Source organism: Heterocephalus glaber, unplaced genomic scaffold (genome assembly GCF_053883595.1).
Source record: "Heterocephalus glaber isolate CG9 unplaced genomic scaffold, H.glaber_assembly_v1.0 deba00001546, whole genome shotgun sequence".
Classification (NCBI taxonomy): Eukaryota; Metazoa; Chordata; class Mammalia; order Rodentia; family Bathyergidae; genus Heterocephalus; species Heterocephalus glaber.
In genome coordinates, this window is record NW_028258339.1 from 1,788,870 (window position 1) to 1,809,264 (window position 20,395).

The window sequence follows — 20,395 nt, forward strand, 5'->3', positions numbered from 1 at the left end:
CATACATGCCTAAATATTTTTCTTACAGATAGGAATTCACTAAGTTAATATCTTCCTATTCCTTCCGGAATGTTCTCTCTTCTCTCCTAACATATATGTACACCAGCCAGAAAATTCTTTATACCTAACATTTCATAGGATATCAGTTTGTCCCTCTGTTAATATGGTGTAATGACCAAAAGCACAAATTGTGGAATTGTGCTGCCCCGGTGGAAATAATGTCTTCCATTTACTGTCTGGTGACCTTGGGATAATCACTTTACCTCTTGAAGATTCATGTTTCTCATTTGCTAAGTGGTTTTGGTGAGCATTCAATTATACATCTATATTCCCACACGTGTGTGTGTGTGTGTGTGTGTGTGTGTGTGTGTATGCGCACAAACATGCTCATATGCTTATCTCTATTTTAGGACAGTTTCTAAGACATGGTAAGCACTGTGTGAATATCAGCTAGTATTGTTCCACCATCAGTGTTATGAGCTTGAAACCTTACATGTAAAATCAATTTAGCTAGGATGTGGAATAATGGCACACCCAGGTTTTTTCTGTGTGGTGAATTAGGAGACTGCATACTATGAATCAGTAAATAGCTGTGGAGCCTTTTAACTGTTATTTTTAACCTTTATCTAAGAGCTGCATATATCTGCAAGAATGATTGAATTTTTCTTATTTTCCCTTTCAAAAAACGAAAGTTTAACAAAGGTAGTGAGAAACAGGTGGAGGGTGGAGGTGGCTGCTAGGTAAAGAGAATATACTGGGGGTGGGGTTCCATCTTGCATAAACCCTAGGTGGAATTATTTATCCCTCCATCACCGAAACCTGACATTGTAACATTTCTCTTTACTCTCTTCTTCCCACCAGATCAGAAGCATCACTGGCAGAAGAGTCCAAACCCAAGCCAGCATGGAGCCAGAGCTACTTCTTTCCTGAGGAGAAATTCTCTTTCATGGGCTGTGGTTCTGAGAAACAACACCTCGGCCCTGCAGACTTTGGTGAACTCAAGGCAACAAGGTCTGCTGCTACACTTGTCAGACCCCTGAGCATCACTGGTTCAATTTTTTCCATTTCATTCTACAACTATGCAGGAGGCTTGGATCACTGGGGATATGCCAGAAGTAGAGAGATGCTAGTTTTTCTCAGGCTGAAGGGCTACCCTGCAGCAGGCAGTCTCAGATGAACTCATGAGAGGGCAATGACAGGTCCCTGGCAGGAGTGCTAACCCCAGCCTCCAACATGGTGACCACGACTGAGATCATGGGCGACCTCTTTGCTGTGGTAAATCTTCAGTGGAGGGGCCATTTCAAGCAGAATTGACATCAGGAAAGAAGAAATGAGTATCTAGGAAAGCCACAGGGTACCTTTATAAGCAGGCACCCTAGATAGAGATGGAGTGAGTAGAGGTCTGTGGATGGGTAGGAAGGAGGCCAACAAGCTTAGAAGACTGATAGCTAAGATCTTAGATGCTTTTCTACTACCCAGTCCCTCCTTTAGGGTTCATACACTGGTGCCATGAACCAAGGGGAATTACTGATGAAAAAAAGCCCAGAATTTTCAGAGCCTACCAGTTTTTCTGGATTTTAATGGGGCGTTAATGACCAAACCATATTATCTCCAAAGAAGTCTCCCTAGCTGCTAAAGTCAGAGGCATAGAAATAGACTTCTAGATTCTTGAAGTTTGCCTTTACCTGGCTTCTAGATAGCCATGTGACCTGTGTATGTTTGAGTAGTGCCAGTCGAACCATTATTACCATCATCATCATCATCATCATCATCATCATTATTTTACAACTCTTTGGTGAATCTGTGTATCTTTTTACATATGGGGAAATTAAACCAGAAAGGTCAGCAACCTCTCAACAGAGGAGCTCAAATGATCACTCTTTCTTTCCACAGACAAGAGTTTCAGCACTTCTCACCTCCTCCCGGGGCTCCAGTAATCCCTACCTCTTACTCAGCTTATTACAATATTTCTGTGGCCAAGGCAGAGCTGCTGAACAAGTTGAAAGACCAATCTGAGATGGCAGAGATGGGCCTGGGTGAAGAGGAAGTTGACTATGAACTAGCTCAAAAAAAGGTAAAGTTTCTGGTATACACTAGAAAATTTTGGCATTTAGCTTGAGTGTGTCCGGAGGGCAGTCAGGCCCTCTACACCCTTTAGAATGTTTTACATTACTGTACTTTCAACATGGAAATCAAACAGCCTCTCTGGGTTTCTCACAATACAACTCCAATCTCTTTAATCCAACCAACAGTGGTAACCGTAGTGGTGAGCATCACTGCCTCTCTGATCTTTATTTTTTGTTATGTATTTATTTATTTATTTATTTATTTTGGTACCGGGAATCGAACTCCAGTCCTTGCGCTTGCAAAGCAGGCAGCGAAACCACTGAGCTAAATCCCCGGCCCTCTGATCTTTAGACTCATAAGCTGTGTGTGTGTGTGTGTGTGTGTGTGTGTGTGTGTGTGTGTGTGTGTGTGTGTATCTTCTAGGGCTTTGCTCATAATAGGCAAGCACTCTACCACTGAGTTATCCCACATCCTGAAACAGTCACAGTATTTAGTGCATGGTGCTAGGGATTGAACCCAGGGTCTCATATACGCTAGGCAAGCACTCTACAACTGAACTACACCCCTAGTTGCTGCTATTTATTATTATTGTTATTAGTAGTAGTAGTAGTAGTAGTGGTAGTGGTGCTAGGGGTGGAACTCAGGGCTTTCCACATGATAGGCAAATTCTCTACCACTGAGCTATATGCCCAGTCCTGCAAAGTAGATATTACTGACCCTTTTTCACCAGTTGAGGGAACTAATTTTCCTAAGGGCCACAAACTAAATCATATATCCAGAATTTGAAGTCAAGCTGAATTTCTCCCTTACCATGCTGTCCTTCAGAATTAAGCCAGCCTTGAAGGTAGCTCATCACCCAAGACACAACAGAGTTTCTGCCACTGAACTCTAGCCAACAGCAATACCATTAACTTTTTTTCTGTGTAACTTTTGGGGAAGAGAACAGACTGACTAAGGAAAATAAGAAGAAATTATAGGCTGACATACTTTAGTATTTATTTGCAATGATGGTTACATATTTCTTAAAACTACAAAATAGATAAGTGGAGATAATATTGTTGTTGTTGTTGCTCCCAAGCCTCTCTTTTGTCATATAAGTACTCCTAGCCTAGTTTTCTAATCAGGTTCCTGGAATCACTTTGTCATCCCTGTATTTACCCATTTTATTTCACAGGCAAATAGGGTTGTCATGGAAACCTCCGAGGCACAATTTACCATTTTGTGGATGTATGAACTCAGTGTAAATTGCTCTTTTGCCCATAGTTCTTTTACAGAACATGACCCTTAGGAATGCACAGGGCCATTTGTAAAAGCCTTCCCTCCAATGTTCCATCTGAAGCAAAATGTCAGGGAAGGAATTGGAAGCATGGTAGTGTTGAAGTTTTGTTGACCCAGGTGATCTTCCTTGGATTCTATGTTCCCTGAGCATAATGGTGGTGCGCCTTTTTCACTCAGAGCCTGGTGTTTCTAGGGGCAAACCTAAATAAAGGTCTGACTAGGAAAAGCATTAGATGGCCAGACATGGCAAAGCACAGAATGACAGAGAGTGATTGACAGTGACTATGGCTAGATTAGGACAGTTTTTTCATTGAAGAAAAAAAGATAAAGAAGGCTACCACTTTGCAATAACCCAGGCAAAAAACAATTCAGGTCTAGCTGGGTCTATGATAACTCCACAGCTCTATCTTCTACACTTTCTCCAGGGCTGAAGCTCAAGTTGTAGAGGCCAGGTGCTGAGAAACAAAAGGCTTTCTTCATTTTCATCCTTCCATCCATCTCCAGAGCCTAGAAGCCAGGATGGGTAGGAAATTTTCAGTGTGCATCATTCCTTGTCCCTAGCATTGAGTTTTTGTGTGAGAAAGCAGAAGGTAATAATGGGGAGTCTCTTGAAAAGTAATTCTGCTGCCTCATTTATGTCACTGATCCCCAAATGCTAAGGGGTTTGGGAGTTTTTGCCAAGTGCAGACCTGTTATCCTTCAGGCTATGGTCATGGTGATCTTCTGATTTTAAATAGCTCTAAAATATGGCAAAAGTCCCTAGAACCCCAGATGAAGCTCTCTTAATCTTGGTCACCTTGCACATCTCTAAATAAACTACTAAAGAAGAGTACATTCTAGAAAACCATAAGCCTATGGTCCGAATATGCCTAGGCTGAAATAATAATAAACACTGAAGCATACTTTCTATTAATTACTCTATGAAATGGGCAGCATTGTTATCCTACTTTTTTAGACGGCAGTATTGAGGCACAGAAAGGTTGAGTGATTGGTTCATGGTCAGACTACTACTTTGTAGCAGAGCTAGAGTTCAAATTCAAGTTGTCTGACACTAAAGTCTATATTTTTAACCACATTGCAATACTGGCTATGAAGGTTCTGGGTGACCTTGGATGGCTCCATGCTTGCCATAACCTTGTAACTAGACCAATACCCTCTAGTTTAGAGTACCCTGAATTAGCAGCAGGAGTAGTAGTAGTAGTAGTAGTAATTATGATCGTAAATGCACATTGAACCTTTAATGCACCAGACACAATAATATTTTGCTTCTATGAACTCAACAGCCATTACAACAACAGTGGGGTTGGGTGGAGTGGTTCTCCTGTTTATAGATGAAGAAATAGTGGGAATAGGTATTCAATTCAAGGTCACAGAGTTTGGAGAAGGTAAAATTGGATTCTGGGCATCTCTGATTCGAAAATTCCACTGTTCAACATTGCTTTCCTGTGAGTGCAGTCCCAGAACTGGTCACATGTAGAAGGGGAACAAATTGGAAGACACAGGCAGCATTTTCCTTGAGACATTTGGAATCAATAATAGGCAAGGAATTGGACTTACATATAAAAGAGAATGTTAATGACTTCAAATTATGCTATAAGATTCTAATTCTAGAAGACTTGAGAGCCGAGAAAAGAAAGCAATCATTGAGAGAATGCTTCCAAAGGAGGACTTCCTATGGGGAAGATGAGGGCAGAGCTTTGCCCTGAATAAAGAATAAGAATAGCCAAAGAGAATAAGAGCAGATAGAACTGCAGAAACAACTCAGGAACACAAGAATGAATTTTGTGAACACTCAATAGGATAAAGAGCTAATCCTGAAAGGTTCTGAGGAGTGACTTTAAAATGGTAGAATGAAAGAAGATTTAATAATAGTAATAATAATAATAATAATAGCAGCACTTAAGCACTTATTCTATGCTCTGAGCATTTACTGTTAACATGCATTATGTCATTGAATCAATACGACTTAATACCACTCAATACGACACATACTTCAGTTATCCCCTTTCCTTCTACAGATAAAGAGTGAAGCTCAATAAAGTCAAATCACAAGGTCCCAAAGCTAGGAAGCGGCAGAGCCAGAAGTCAAACCCAGTAATTGTGGCTCCAAAGTTTTTCACTCATCCAAAGACCGTAAAAGCCAAGCTGAAAGCCAAGCTAAGTGGGCAAGGACCTAGCACTATGTTATGAATGTAAGAGGTACTTATATGGATTGAAGAATGAATGAAGTGATGAGCATTTGATGACAAATATTTTTCTAACCTAGGATCTCAGAAGCATTCTAGTTCCAATTTATTATATAGTCTTAGCAAGTATTCTGTTGTGTTTGGCAAATGAGTCTTCGCCCACTTATCTAATTTCAATAAATTTTGTGGTGACATGGGCATTTCTACCAAACAAGGAGAGAAGATACCTGCCCTCAAGACTGGAGTTGCTTATGATCTCAAAGGATTCCTTTGTTTCCAGTGACTAGGGTAGAGCCTACCATCTGTCACTTGGATCCCAAAACACAATCTACAGCTATAGAACACTTTCTGTTATTTCCCTTACTCATCTTTTTCCTTCCCCTATTTAACTCCCCTAGATACAGCTTATTGAAAGCATTGGCCGAAAACTTTCTGTCCTAAGGGAGGCCCAACGAGGGCTGCTGGAGGATATCAGTGCCAATTCGGCCCTTGGAGAGGAGGTGGAGACCAATTTAAAGGCGGTCTGCAAACCCAATGAGTTTGACAAATATCGTTTGTTTATTGGGGATCTGGATAAAGTGGTTAATCTGTTGCTGTCACTCTCTGGACGACTGGCTCGGGTGGAGAATGCTCTTAACAGCATCGATTCAGAGGCCAACCAGGAAAAGGTAGAGTTGGAGTCTCCATGGGTGTGGATGGAGGGAAATGCCATCTGTTTTTTTTTCCCCTCGGGGCTCCTTCTTTGTGGCTGGGCTTTTGTGGGAGGCAGAATAGCATAGTGCTGAGTGTGAATACTGGCTTGTAAGTGCCCTGAAATTCTGGCTCTACCACTTATTAGTTGTGTGACCATGGGTAACTTACTTAACATTACTCTGTCTTAATCTCCTCATCTATAAAATGAGATGCACACACTGCCTGCATCACAAGGGTGCTGTGAGGATTAAAGTAGATAATCCATGTTTATTACTTAAAACAACCTCTGGGTCAGAGGTTGTAGCTCAGTGGTGGAGCACTTGCCTAGCATGCACAAGGCCCTGAATTCCATCCTCAGAACTATGAAAACAAAAACAGGACTGGGAAGAGGGTAAATACTGAATCACTGCCAGCTGCCAGTAGTAGTGATGGTGGTGGTGGAGGTGGTAGTGGCGGCAGCAGCAGCAATTTTGCCTCACTCTCTCTAGAGCTGGGAGGGAATGTCTCACGGGAATGCTGTCAGTTTCACAGACTAGCTCACTCTGCATCTATCTTGAACCAAACTGCTTTACCTTTCCCTACACAAGTAGCTTTGAATCCACAATAAGAGGCACATACGCATGTGTATACATGTACACAGACACATACACTCACACATATCCACTTCCACAGAAACACACACCATAAAAAAGCATTGCTGCATTCATGGTTGTTTCCCAGATGGAAGGGACAAAAGTTGGCTTTGTTAAAAACTACTACATACCAAACTCAGTAGTGATCCACAGATGAAAGGAAGCTTTAGAGATGGAGGAAGGCAACTGCACTTCCCCTTGAGCAGAGATCCAGTCATGTTTGTACTCCTCCAACTACAAGAAAGAAAGGTTTTTTGCATAGAGGTGGATTTTACAGCAGGACATTTAGGACTATTCAGTTAGCAGAATGGATAGCTGCTTTGATCCTGCCTCCCTGGTGAGGCACTGCTAGGCAGATGCCTGGTAATCAGAATAGCCCTTAATCACTCCTCTGCTTCCCCAGTTGGTGCTGATAGAGAAGAAGCAGCAGTTGACGGGCCAATTGGCAGATGCCAAGGAGCTGAAGGAGCATGTGGATCGTCGGGAGAAGTTGGTGTTTGACATGGTCTCCCGCTACCTGCCTCAGGACCAGCTCCAAGATTACCAGCACTTTGTCAAGATGAAATCTGCTCTCATCATTGAACAAAGAGAGCTGGATGAAAAGATCAAGCTGGGGGAAGAGCAGCTCAGATGTCTCAGGGAGAGTCTACTCCTGGGGCCCAGCAATTTCTAAATCACCAGCAGTCTGCCACAGCATCCCTGACAAGCCACAGTGGGAATTGCTTTCATCTTCAGTAGCAGTTTGCTAGCAGTAGATAACAAGGAGTTAGCAGTTTGTTCCAGCGCTATTACCCTGGAAATGTCCCACTGTTCCTTCCCTAGCAGTGGTCCCAACCAGCAAGGATACCCTAAGGAGGTGCCAAGCTTCTACTTAGCTGTAGCAAGATGTGACGGTGCAAGTGTACTCTCCTTCCCACAGTATGTGTGGGCAATCATTCACTGACCATAGAACCAAAAAGTGCCTTCATTCTTTGTACTAGGATACCAAAGACATCCTGAACTCTCAACCCACCCACACCATAATCAGATTTTTGAGGATCAGAGAAAAGCTCCTTTCAGCCCTAGGGCTTGTGGTCCAGCCATTTGCTGTGGAGATCTGGCTGCCTTGAGAGCATTCGTCTATCACCAGTTTCAGGGACTCACCCAAGCTTTGCAGTGGGAAGCACAAAAGGAGTGATTACATAAGAGAATGTGAGCAAAGGTTGGTTATCTCCAGGTGGCCCTCAGGAAAAAGCCAGGCTTAACTATTTCTACTTTCCTTGGCAGCTGGTTGACAGGAAAGAAGCCTGCTTTCAGCCTTGGCTAGTGTGACTTCCTGTATCCTAAGACTTTAGGCCTGGAAATTTTTATTTCATTTTACTCTTGCATTGTTGGGAGTCACAGGTGCCCATCCCAGTGCTTCACACTATAGGCCCTTTATTATAGCTGACTTCAGGATATAGATTTCATTATTGGTGGGGAAGTTCTTATTATATTTTAAATGGCCTTTTAATTTTATTTATTTTTTATGTTTTGATTGATTTTTTTTCTTTTTTAGCTAGTAAGGTGAGAAGAGGGAAGCTGGAGAGGGAAAAGTTAGCCCAGGAAAACATTTTCTGCAGATCAGCCTGAAACCACCATGGCTAGGTAAGCATGTGCTAAGGGATTCAGTCCTTCCCAATATAGCTACAAGTGTCTAAGAAAGGTGTTCTCCCCTGGAGCTCATAGCTTCCCTATCATGACCAGGCTGCTTGCTTCCCTTGAAGTCTGGGTGATTGTGAGCTTACTTTTCCCCAGCAGCATTAAACTTTTTCTTATATATTTTTTAAACCAAAGAAATCTCCTGAAACTGGCAAAGGTCACCCATTTCTGTAATGGTTCCAAGCCACGAATAAGTGGAGGTATGTTTAGGATGTGTTCCTCTAATAACTGCTTTTCAGCCTGTGGCCTGGCTCAGGGAACCAGAACTTTGGTAGTTGGAAGCTGCAACCAGGACCAGCTCCCCAGAGAAAACTATGATCCAGCCATAGAGCATCCACCTCCTTACCCCGAGGAATATGTTCCAAGACCCCCAGGGGATACCAGAAACCTTATATACACTGTGCCTTTTCTTACATGCTCTGTAGCAATGCCACATAGAACTGGAGTTAATCTGTCCTCCCATGTTCTGTGTTCTAGTGCCTCTTGGTTTACTACTCTTGTGCTTTGGGGTCATTATAAGTACAAGAAGGGTTACTTGGACACAAGCACTGTACACTGCAATACTGCAACAGCCAATCTGGTAACTGAGATGGCTACTAAGTGATTAAAGGTGGGTAACCTACATGACTTGGATATACTGGACAAAGGAAAGATTCATGTCCCAGGTGGAATGGAACAGAATGGAACTACATTTTATCATGCTACCCAGAATGGCATGCAATTTAAAGCTTATGCGTTGTTTATGTTGGGAATTTTCCATTTAATCATTTTGGGCCATGGTTGACCACAGGTAACTGAAACTGCAGACAGTGAAATCGAAGATAAGGGGAGACTACTGAACAAAGAACTCAAGCTACTGCTATTGCCGAGGCCCTGACACTGGTAGCCAGCTTATATCCTTGAAAAGCCCTCAGGTGGGCAATGGCAGGAAAGGAATGTTAAACTATACCCTGCCGTGTTACCTGGCTCAATTCCCTGTGACTTACTGATTGAGGTCAACCTTTCATATCACACAGCCCACCTAAGCCCAGCCTAACAAAACCCTAGCATCCCTTCTTGTACTTCTGAGTTCCTTAGGATGCTTGGAAGTTAACTTGGTAGTAACAGAGGTACCTCATCCAACCAAAGAAATCGCCAAAGAGCTTTGCTACTGCTGCTACAAGTACTGGTTACTGGCTTCCGTTTCCTCTACATTGTATCTGAAAACAATGGGAGAATCTTGACTAGCAGGGTTTGTGTGTGTGGCAGGGGGAATGATCCTTTCTGTGGGGCCCTGGCTATACTCTTAGTACTGCTGCCAGTAACAAGAACCACTGTTAGTGTCAACCCTGTCATTCTGCCCTCCAGTGGAAGATTCTACCCTTCTCAGGAAGGCTGATGGCTTACGAAGGGCTAGGTTTACCTGAATGAAGGTTGAGGAGGTCAGGGAAGTACTTTGAATAAAGGTCATAGTTACCGTCTTTTTTTTTTTTATTAAGTCTTAGGGACAAACAAAAAGCAAATCGAAATGTCTTATACTAGAGAGGGAGTGAGGCCAATGTATTCCAGCATTCTAACTTTTTTTTTTTTTAGCCAGAATACATTTTTGAGACTATGGGGCTGGGGGAAAGAGTGATCATTTACCTGGATATTATGACCACAATCTGGATTTTTTTGTGTGTGTGTGCCAGGGATTGAACTCGGGACCTTGCACTTGCAAGGCAGGTGGTGGAACCACTGAGCTAAATCCCCATTCCCACAGTCTGGATTTTTCTAGCCAATGTTAAACTAGTTATACCTAAGGTGTGTGATATCAAAAATACTATTAACACTATCATTTTTGTCCCTCATCTCACTTCAGAATTGGAGTCAGGATACAAGGATGCTATTTTTTACATAAAAGGAGTTTCCAAAAGCTCTTAAAAACTTAACCCTAAAACTATACTGAGCAGCGATGCCCTGTAAACAAAGGTGAACTACTAAACAGACCCTGGCATGCCAACTCTTGCTGTGGTAGTCCCATTGTGAATAATAGTGCTACGTTGCTGGCATTACTTGTCTCTTCCCTATCCTCAGTTTCTGGGCTATCCCACTTCCAATGCTTTTGAGGGGGTGGCAATTTGGAAGGCAGGTCAACAGATTTCTCTAAAGACAGTTATTGGTCCAAACATGTAATCTGTTCCTTCAAATACTTATAGAGGTCCCAGAGAGTAAAAAGTCAGCAAGGTGGTGAATAGATAGAAATGAGTCAGTGCAAGGGTTCCTGTCACATGCCCCTCTTACTTCTCTCATCCCTAAGACTCTGAATAATTGGGTCTCCCTGAATCCCACATCCAGAGACTCAGCCAGGATATAGAAAAAAACGCCCGAGTGGAATCCAAGATAATGAGACAAAGACACTAAAAATAAAGCCCTAGAAAGGGAGAGATTAGAAGCAGAGGAAAGGCAGGAGGGTGAAATGATGCAAAGCTTTCTTTCATGGTCAGGTTCAGATTCTGTTTTCCATTTAACCTCATGTTAAATGTGCCCCCAAAAAGCTGCCCCCGGGTCACTAGAGTCACATCCTCAACCCAAGCCTCCATGAAGGTGCTGCTGTGCCAGTAGCAGGTCCCAGATGGGAGAAGCTGGGCACATTTATGGCCATTTCCACCCATCTAGAGCTTTGGCAACTCCCACTGTCTTTGCCAGAGAGTTGTCTATGCCAATGGTATTTCTGCAAGAGCATATTGTATTATTTGAAGATTAGTAGATCTTTAAAGGGGGGGACAGGGGCAGTTTGTGTAGATAAAGAACCAGTGTTTGTTGTACAACTGTGGGGGGTTATCTATCCCATGTAAAGCTATTATTTTTTTCTGAATCTTATTGTTTCTGTATTTGTGTCCTCCACCACTCCCTTCTTGGCTGACATAGATATGCCTGCCAGATTGTCATCAAGGGTGATACTTCAATAAAAGGTGCTAAGGACAAAAATAATCGACTCACATGTTTTGACTCAGGTAATGGAAATCCCCTAAAATTCTGCTGGACAGTATTGGAAATGAATTTGGTCACCTATCCATCGTATTTCATAAATACCTATATGACCAGAGCCTTACTCACATTCCAAAACTCTTACCCTAAACTCTTAGGGATGGTATTCATGCTGTATCATTCATCATCCCCAGGAAAATAGGAGAGTCTGGAATACACTTCTTAGGGGAACAGCTTTTAGACATCTATTCTAAGAGTTCCCTGAATAGAAAGCACAGAGTTTATGCCATGGATATTTCTATTGTTACTACAAGATGGAAACATGTTTGTTTTTCTACTGGGAAATACCTCAGAACTACAATACCTGTCCTTTAGTTCACTGATACGTTTTTTTCCTCTATGGTTAGTTGTATTGGTCTATCTTTCTGTTTCTACAATAAAACACACGAGGCTTGACATATTTATATTGAAATAAGGTTTACTTAACTCATGATTTTGGAGGTTCAAGGGCATGGTACTAGTATCAGCTTAGCTCTGGTAAAGACCTCATAGTGGACAGCACCATACTGGTAGGACCATATGCAAGAAGGAGCAATCCCATCACTGTTCAGAAAGCCAAAGAACAATTCAGTTGTCAGATTCATGTTTTTATAACGAGTTGCTCTTACTAAAACTAACTCAGGGGTCCCATGAAAACTATCCTAACCTTGCTGAAGAAGTGCTCCCAGTGACCTATGGAACTCCCACTAGGCTCCACTTCTTAATATTGCCACACTGGGAACCGAGCTCCAAGTACATAAACTCTTGTGGGTCAAACTCATGCCATATACAAACTGTAGCATTAGTCAATAGTAACATCACAATTAGTCTAACCCATCATATTAAACGTAGGAAAATTCAACAATAGAGGTAATTTCAGGGTAGACCTCAGCAGTATGCAGAGTCCTGTTCTAGTCTAGCCTGATTAGCCTTCTATACCTCCTCCAATGTTGGGTTCTGTCTATATCATCTTACTTCTAGCTGATAGTTGAGCATCTCCTTCACTCTCAGCTCCCTGGAAAGCAAGGGAGCTGTTGAGTTCTCCAAAACAACCTCAAAGTTTAGATCCCAACATGTTCTATACAGTAATTCTGATGCTGAAAGGCTTGCTTTTTTCCCCTATCCCAACTATCCTCCACATACTTCAGATATCCAGATGTGGGAGTGTGAAAAGAGCTCACTTTTAGCACTAGAATGAACTGTGTTTAAATCCTGATTCTGCGTACTCTGTGATCCTGGATAACTTTCTCAACTTCTGAGATCATTTTCTTATCTATAAAATGGCAATAATAATAATATCTATATTTCAGGGTTGTTGTAACTTGAAAATAATAATAAAAGCTACAAGCTATCTGCTGAGGGGTTGTTAGGCAGAATCCCAGGCCCCATCTCAAATTCCTTGACAACAGTCTGAACTTTAACTAGATTTCCAGGAAATTCATTTGCATACTCTACATTAGGAAGCACTGACCTGTCACAAACATACTCAATGCATGGTAACTATTCTTATAGTCTTGATTCTTCCCTTATCCCAGACATATTTTTGCTCTTTTCATTGCTGGCAATTGCCCGGTAATGTTGCAGGATACAAAGTTAATATATCTCTAAGTCCTTTTGTGCTGCTGCAACAGAATACCTGAAACTGGGCAATTTATAATAAAACAATTTTGGTTCATGGTTCCGGTGAGTGGGCCTGGCACCTGGAAAGGGCCTCTGTATCGTGCCATGGTGGAAGGACAAAGAGAAGGTGAGAAAACAAGAGATTGAACTCAAAAGCCTCAGGCACTTTTATAATCAGCTTTAATCCATTCATGAAAGTGGAGCCTTCATGGTTAAACATCTCCAATTAGACCCTACCTCTCACACTGTTGCACTGAGGATTAAGTTTCCAACACATGCCTTCTCACAAGCACATTCAAACCATAGCAATATACAAAATCAAATGATATTAAAAGCATAAGTCCTAGACATTCCACCACAAAGAAATGATAGACATTTGAAGTGATAGATATAAGTTACACTGATCTGATCATTACACATTGTGTGCATGTATAAAAATGTCACACTGTACCCCATAAGTATATACAATAATTTTATTTCAATTAAAATTAAAAACAAAATTCAAAGATTAAAAACAAAGCAAGCATAAAATACTCAAGAATAAATTTAATGAAAAAAATTTAGACTTTTACACTGAAAACTACAAAATATTGTTGAAAGGAATTAGAGAAGTTCTAAATAAATGGAATGACTTTATGGTCATGGATTGGAAGATTTAATATTTTTACTATAACAATATATACTCCAAATGATCTACAGCATGCTAGCTGATTTCTTTGTGTAAATTGACAGGGTGATCCTAAAATTCATATGGAATTTGGAGGGATCCAAAATAGCTAAAACAATTGTTACAAGAACCAGAATTGGAGAACTTAAACTGCCCAATTTTAAAATCCCACTGCAAAGCTACAATAATCATGAGAGTATTGTACAGGCATAAGAATAGACACACATACAAATGGAAATGAATAGAGTCTAGAAATAAACCAGCAGATTCATGGTCAGTTAATTTTCACAAGGGATGTCAAGATAGTAAAGTGAGGAAGAAATAGTTTTTTAACAAATGGTGCTGAGACAACTGAGTTATCTACACAGGGGAAATAAAATAAAGTTGTACCCTTTCCATATACCATACACAAAACAAAATCAAAATAGATCATATATCTAAATATAAAAAAATTATAAAAAAATTAAAAGAAAACAAAATTAAATTCTCCTGACATTGAATTAGGCAATGTAATATAAACAGCAAAAGAAAAATAGAAATAAATTGGAATACATAAAAATTAAAAACATCTTCTGCTGCAAATGATACCATCAAGAGAGTAAAAAGACTGTCCATTTAGTGGAAAAAAATATTTGCATATCATATATCTAATAATGGACTTTTCAGAATATATAAGGAACTCTCTACTCAATAATAAAAAGAAAGATAACCAATTAAAAATGGGCAATACAATGCAGTAGAGTGTTGCCAAAGGAGAAATTATAAATATACTTGGGCTGCCATAATGTAATACCATAGACTGGGTAGTTTAACAAACATTTGTTTCTCATAGTTCTAGAGGCTGGAAAATTCAAAACCAAGGTACCAGTAGATTCAGTGTCTGGTAAAGGCCAGAGTCCTGTTTTATAGATAGACCCTTTCTTGCTATATCTTGTCATAACAGAGAGATGTAGGACCTATCTTCTCATAAAAAGGTACTTATCCCATTATGAGGGCCTTACTCTTGTAACCTCATCTAAACCTAATTGCTTCCCAAAGGCCCCATCTCAAAATAGTCACGTTAGGGACTAGGGCTTCAACATACAAATTTGAGGCCACAAACAGTCTATAGCAATATGCAAATGATTAATAAACACTGAAAAAAGTGATCATCATTACTATTCTTAGGGAAATACAAATTAGAATCATAATGAGATACCACTTCACACCCAGTAAGATGGTTATAATGAAAAAGTGAAACAACAGCAAGTGTTGGTGAGGATATGGAGAAACTGGAATACTCAAACATTGTTGATGAGGATATAAATTGGTACAGCAACACTGGAAAACAATTTGGCAGTTTCTCAAAATGTTAGAGTTTCCACATGACTCAGCAATTCTACTCCTATGTATATACCCCAAAGAATTGAAAACAGATGTTCAACAAGAATATGTACATGACTGTTTAAATCAGCATTATTTGTAATAGCCCAAAAGTGGAAACAACCCAAATGTCCATCAGCTGAGGGATGGATACAAACTTTGGTATATCTGTGCGTTGAATATTATCAAACATGAAAATCAATAACGAACTGGTACATGCTACAACACGAATGAACCTTGAAACTACTATGCTAAGTGAAAAGAGCCAATAAAAAAAGACCACATAGTGTATGATTCCATTTATATGAAATGTCTCAAGTAGAGGCTTAGTGGTTATAATATCTATAGGAGTTTAGTGCCTTTTAAGGGTTGAGAGTTTTGGGGAAATGAGGAGTGATTGCTAATGGGCATGAGATTTCTTTGAGCTCTGATGAAACTATTCTAAAATTATATTGTCATCGTGGTTGCCCACCTCTGTAAATGTACTTTAAACTCATAGATTATATACTTTAAATGGATAAAATAAATAGAATGTAAATTATTTCTCATTAAATCACTTTTAAAAATAAATCTTGTTTCTATCAATCTCATTCCCACTGAAAACAGTTTTAATTGGTAGTGAATGTGTATTTCATTCCTGAGCCCAAAGATAGAATATTCACACAATTTGAATTTTGAGAGTAAGCTTGTCAGTACCTTTTCCTCTCGCAGACATGACAGACTTAACACAGTGGGAAAGAGTAGTCTCAGCTGTATGTCATGGTTTCAGCAGGAATCCTAGGAATGGGACCTCTTGTGAAGGAAAGAAAATCTTTCAAAGCGGGTAGTACGGTACTGTGATTAAGAACTTCAGCTCCTTAGGCAAATAAAAAGTTCATAAATCCTGACCCATCAACCTACTATGTTACTTTAATAAGTTACTTAACCCCTTTCAACCTTAATTTCTTCATCTGTACAAGGCAACGAATAAAAACACCACTTGAAAGTGTTAATGTAAAAATTAAATGAGACAGTCCATATGAAGCAATTGCATAGTGCCTGCTCTGTAGTAAGTATTCAATAAGTGTTAGCTGCCAGATGTATTGTTTTTTGCTTTTTTTGGTTTTTGGTACCGGGATTCAAACTCAGGACCTTGCATTTGTGAGGCAAGCGGTGGCACCACTGAGCTAAATCCCCAGCCCAAGATGCATTGTTTTAATTGAAATGAGACTGAAGCAAAACAAGATAAGGAAAAGTAAAGCACCCTCAGCTTTGGAGTCACACAACTCTGTGAATGTGACCAGAGAAGTCATTTATTGAGCCTTAGCTCCTCTGTAGTAATGAGGATAATAATCCTTTATGGAGGAAGGCTCAAATGGTGTATCAGAAATATCTCCTTGGGTTGGTGTCAGGAATTACTGAGTTAATCCATTTAAACTACTTGGGACAGTAACTAGCATAGAGTAAATAGTGAATGCCAACTGTTCTTATTATAAAGGTAAAACAAATCAAATGAGGTCCTTGGTAGATCTGGGCATATGGCAAGTCCTCAGAAAATTATGGCTCCCTTCCTCACCCGTCCTGCTCTGTGCACCAAGTGAAGATTCTTTTGGACTTACATCTACTCTTCCTCAAACCCATTTCTGGATTTGGAGCAAACTTAAATGTTGCTAAGTTTTCTACCTTGGTTTAGGCATTTTTACATGTCTTTACTTCTACTATTTTTCTATCTAAACATGCATTTTTAGTAAAAATTTTCATTTAATCTTTACAACAGTAATTTTTAAACACTTCTAAATAGAAATTCAGAATCTCGGCAGCATGTTTGCGGTTGGTACATTTGAAAGGATGTAATTGGGTAATGCTATTAATTCAATTCATTCTTTCGACTAATGAGCCAAGTATTGTTTTATGCTACAGGGATTCAGAAACAGACAAGTCAAAATTTCTCTCTCTCTCTGTCTCTCTCCCTCCCTCCCTCTATTCCCTCCCTCTCTCTCTCATTTCCTTCCTAATAAAAGAGGTAAATATAAATATACAAGAATATAAAACAGATTCTTCCATGATTTCCACAACTATTGCTAATAAAGTCATGAATCTCCTACCTGTTTTTATTTGTAGTGCTAGGGATGGAACCCAGGGCCTCATACATGGCTAGGAAAGTACCCTACCAGTGAGCTACATTTCCAGCCCCTTAATAATCTCTTTGTTACTATATTAGTGAAAATATTTTGTATTAATTTTACTAGAGAATTAATAGTGCAGTGAATATGGGAATGCAGCTATCTCTTCAAGGTATTGATTTCATTTATTTGTGTTATGTAGCCAGAAGTGAGATTGCTGGATCATATTGTCTTTCTGTTTTTAAGATTTTTAGGAATCTCCATACTGTTTTTCAGAATGGCTATTCTAATCCCCAGCAACAGAGTACAAGGGCTCCCTTTTCTCTATACCTTAACATTTGTTATTTTTTGTCTTTTTGATAACAGCTTGCCTTTGTGACAACATGGATTAATCTGACAGACATTATGCTAAATAAAATAATGCAGACACAGAAAAATTCCACATGATCTCACTTTTATGTAGAATCTAAAAACATTCAATATATAGAAATATAATATAATGGTGGGTATCTGTTGCAGGAAGGTAAGGACAATAAATATTTGTCAAAAGGCACAAAGTTGCTGTTTTGTAGGCTAAATAAGTCTAGAGATCTAAGATTCATCAGAAATACTACAGTTAATAATGCTATATTATAAACTGGGATTTTGCAAAGAATGTAGATTTCAGATGCTCTTACCCTAAAGTTTAAAAAACTAATTATGTGAGAAAAATTGGTATTTAATTTGCATGACTGTAGCAATCATCTCACAGCATACATGTATATCAAAGCATCATTTTGTACACCTTAATACAACTTTATTAAGTTTTTTACCGGAAATATTCTTATTTTCTCACTAAGTGGAATTTACAATGAGTGCTTTAACCAATGTCTAGCAAAAGGATGGCAAATATCGCTGAAGAAATCAAGTTTAATGATAGTTTAGAAACATTGAATTCCACTACTGATTTAAAAAACACAAACTTTTATCACATAGAAATCTTGCCATTCTGTGTATGTTCAAACATGGCCAAAGTTTCTGGCAAAAGCTCCTGTACTACTGGGGAGCACAAACCTTAAAACATCTAGTAACAGCATTTGTGTCATGTATCATGTAAAATGGTCACTTAAGTTTTTCAAATATGGTCCTTCATCTTGGAGTTGCTCACCACTGTGCTCTCAATAAAGTAACATGGTTTTGAATTCTCATTTTCCTCGCAGATATTAGTTTTCTGTATAAACAAGATAACTAATAAGACTTACCTGCTCTGGTACTGAGTTGATTGTATTTTTTGTGGCAGAAAAAATTTGGAAAAAGGCCATGAATGAAAAATGTTTCCAACTTGAAAATATAGTAGACTAAATGTGAAAATCAAAATGTTAACAAATATATAACAATTTATACCTTGATTTTTCCTCATATTTAAGTTTAGTATAGGTGAAATGGTAGGCCAAATGAATTAAATGGGGCTGTTTCCAAGTTTTAGCTATTACAAATTGTGCCACTATAAACATGGGTGCACATATATCGCTGTGGTATGATTCTTTTAATTCTTTTGGGAAGATACCCAGCAGGGGAATAGCTGGGTCAAATGGGACTTTCAATCCAATTTTTTGAGATCTCTCCATACTGATTTCCACAGGGATTCCACCAGTCTGTACTCCCACCAACAGTGGAGATGGGTTCCTTTCTCCTCACAACCCTTCCAAAAACTAGAGTCATTTATAGCTGAATGGATGCACATTGAGGACATAATCTTAAGTGAAACAAATAGGACACACATGTGTAAATACCAAATAGTTTCTCTGGTGTGAGAAACTAAAAGTGTAAATAAGGATCAAAATGTATAATAGATAAGGTGAAACAAGAAGAAAAGGTCTAAAAGAGAAGTGGGAGGGGTAGCGGAAAGGAAAGAAGGCAAAGGAAAAAATATGAGAAAAGGAATAAATGGAAACAAAGTTTTTGTAAATAGAGAGGGGTAGATGGGTTGAAGGGAGGGCAGGGGAAGGGGTAAAAATAAAATCCAAGCTATACCATGTAAAGGTACAAATTCCCAATGATGAATGTCATCATATTGCATACCTAAAGTGTACCAATAAATTTAATGAATAAAAAAAGAGAAAAGACTAACTTTTATAAGGAAATCCAGAATGAAAAAGAATAACCTAAAACATGTATGTTATGGAAATATTCTCAGAATGAGGATGATCAATCATCTTGTGGACCTTGCTAGAAAGGCTCTCAAAATCCTCATACCTGGAGTCACCTGTGCCTTCAGTCTGCAAACTGATGTTCCAGAATCACTTCTGTGAGAGTATACTTTGGTGGTTATTAAAGTGCAGAAGGAATGCCTTGGCTGGTTCCTGGCTGTGGGTTAAGTGCGCACAACCCCATGCTCCAACCTGGCCTACTAGTGGCACATCAGCCTAGCTCCAGTCGGCCTTGTTTTCCACAGAATGAAATCACTACTCCTTACATATAAGGCCTTTTGTGATTTGTTCCCTGTGTGCTTTTCCAGATATGATCTCTGACACCATCTCACTCATGCTTAGCTCCAACTGGCCCTGCAAACATGTCATATAGTCTCATCCTTTTATACTGTCTCAAAGGCTGTCTGCCTAAAAATCACCCCCTTCACTTCACTCCCCCTAACTGCCCCATTTAGCTAATTCCAGCTTGTCCTATGGTGTCAACTCAGATTCTACCTCCTTCAGAAATATCCCTTTATTATACTAATAGAAATGTGTGGTATTCAAGTATGATCATTATTTATACTTTCTGCCTCTCCCTTTAGGCTGTGGGCTCCTTGAAAGCAGAAACTAATTTATACCACCATCACTTAACATAATCCTTCTAACTCATGGTAAATACTTCAGAAATACAAAGCAGGAAGGTTTTATGTGGACTTTGCTGTGGATTTCAAGTTCTGTAGATAATTTTACACTGGCTTCTCCTCCTCACCTGAATTATTAAATGTTCCATTGTCTCAAAGCTACCCCCTTTTCATTTCTTTCTCTCTGTCTCTGTCTCTGTCTCTGTCTCTCTCTCTCTCTGTCTCTCTCTCTCTCTCTCTCTCTCTCTCTCTCTCTCTCTCTCTCTCTCTCTCTCTCTATCTCTCTCTCTCTGTCTTAATCCATAATT

The 20,395-nt window shown here is 39.6% G+C and overlaps 1 protein-coding gene across 4 annotated transcripts in view; it reads left to right on the forward strand.

The window, feature by feature from the left end:
* The window catches only part of Shroom4 (shroom family member 4), a 273,979-nt gene extending 257,578 nt beyond the window's left edge, over positions 1-16,401 (forward strand). For 3 of the 4 annotated variants that reach the window (XM_021249971.2, XM_087189706.1, XM_021249972.2), the window contains 4 exons: positions 862-1,011; positions 1,894-2,074; positions 5,930-6,199; positions 7,260-16,400. In XM_021249971.2, coding sequence (XP_021105630.1) covers positions 862-1,011; positions 1,894-2,074; positions 5,930-6,199; positions 7,260-7,529 — 871 coding nt within the window. In that variant the 3' untranslated portion in view covers positions 7,530-16,400. Of the gene's footprint in view, positions 1-861; positions 1,012-1,893; positions 2,075-5,929; positions 6,200-7,259 lie in introns of all 4 variants that reach the window. The other variant, XM_087189707.1, reaches the window with a different exon arrangement.
* The last annotated feature ends 3,994 nt before the right edge of the window (positions 16,402-20,395 follow it).